This window comes from Stegodyphus dumicola, chromosome 9, assembly GCF_044657685.1.
Source record: "Stegodyphus dumicola isolate Sdum_Otavi_A_Nest chromosome 9, ASM4465768v1".
Lineage (NCBI taxonomy): Eukaryota > Metazoa > Arthropoda > Arachnida > Araneae > Eresidae > Stegodyphus > Stegodyphus dumicola.
The window spans coordinates 154214328-154215783 of NC_140776.1; the positions used below are offsets into that span (position 1 = coordinate 154214328).

Genomic DNA, 1456 nt, shown 5'->3' on the forward strand with positions numbered 1-1456 from the left:
TGGAACAATAACGATCGGCTTTAATGATATGGCCACGCTCCAAATACTCGATTAGGATAACACCAGTCGTATCCCAGAAAACGGTTGCCATCACTTTACCGGCAGAGGGTGTGACCTTAAACTTCTTCCTCGTCGGTGATCCAGCGTGTTTCCACTCCATCGTGGCTTTTTTGGATGTGGGGGTGAAGTGATGAAGCCATGTTTCATCATCGGTAACGATGCGATCAATGAAGTGTTGGCCATCTGAATGGTATCGCTGAAGAAATGTGAGGCTGCACATCATTCGAGTGGCCTTATGCTACGCTGACAACGCTCGTGGAACCCAGCGGGCACAAACTTTGGAATATCGCAACATATCGGTTACGATACGCTGAACGTTACCATAACTCAGGTCCAACTCTAAGGCAATCTCACGCACGGTTACTCGTCGATCCCTTTGGATGATTTCTTCAACACGTGCCGTTTTGATATCCGTCCTTGAAGAATTTGGACGGCCGCTCGCTTCCATATTGCGGTTTTCCACATGCTCCCTGCCCGCTTGATAAGAACGACACCATTTCGCTACCTGTTGTCTACTCATTGCTTTGTCCCCATATACCTCAACGATTTGTCTGTGAATTTCGGATGCGGCCACATTCTTGGCCCATAAGAATCGAATTACGGCTCGCACCTCTATGCGAGACCACTTTTCTAGACGTCGTGCCATTACTGTCGCTCTTAAGTGTCTGCGTAATGACGCTACTTACTCGTAGAACCGCTGTAGGACAACTAGCCCCATCTGTCAACCACCCTGGGTGCAAATATTCGCTTCATAATTATTACGTTTCAAATGCTTCTGCTTTTTTTTGGATTAACTTTCGTACTTTCCCAAAAGAAATGTTTTCAATTCAAACTACTAAGAACGTTAAACACATTAGAATATAAAAAGGCCTCAATGCGTAAGTTCGCACAGTGGTCGCTCAATCCTCTGATCTAAATTCTAAATTCAACTCTCAAATTAAACTAAAGCTGATGACCTTTACAGTGTTACATACAGTTGTGCCCCATCCGCCGAGAAATTTTGGTGATTTTTTGCCAAATTTGCCGAAAAAAAGTAATTGCCTAATTATTGCCAGCTTCGTGTAATCTCCCCAGCTAGGCGAGATACCTATTTCTCTCAAAGTTAAATAGATTTGCTCTTGTAACCTTATTTTTCCGACGAAGTTTTGCCCTCTGGAGAACTTTTCGTGTTATATTATGCAAGAAATACTACAATTTCCATGTAGTTTCACTAAAATTTACATATATGCTAAATTCGTAACAAATCCTTAATTTTGTATAAATTTTGGCATTGGCTAGTGCAGATCACTAAAATAGATATTTTATATTTTACCGTAATCTAGCATTCCAACTTATTTTATATGTACATATTACAATCTGAATAGTTGTAATCCAAAATAATAATTACTTACAAAAT

At 40.9% G+C, this 1456-nt stretch overlaps 1 protein-coding gene across 1 annotated transcript; it reads right to left on the reverse strand.

Annotated features, from left to right (window-relative positions):
* Positions 1-298: 298 nt before the first annotated feature.
* Positions 299-706, reverse strand: LOC146995516 (protein GVQW3-like). Its single transcript, XM_085823134.1, has one exon. The coding sequence runs from the start codon at positions 704-706 to the stop codon at positions 299-301; it is 408 nt and encodes a 135-aa protein (XP_085679260.1).
* Between the last annotated feature and the right edge of the window lie 750 nt (positions 707-1456).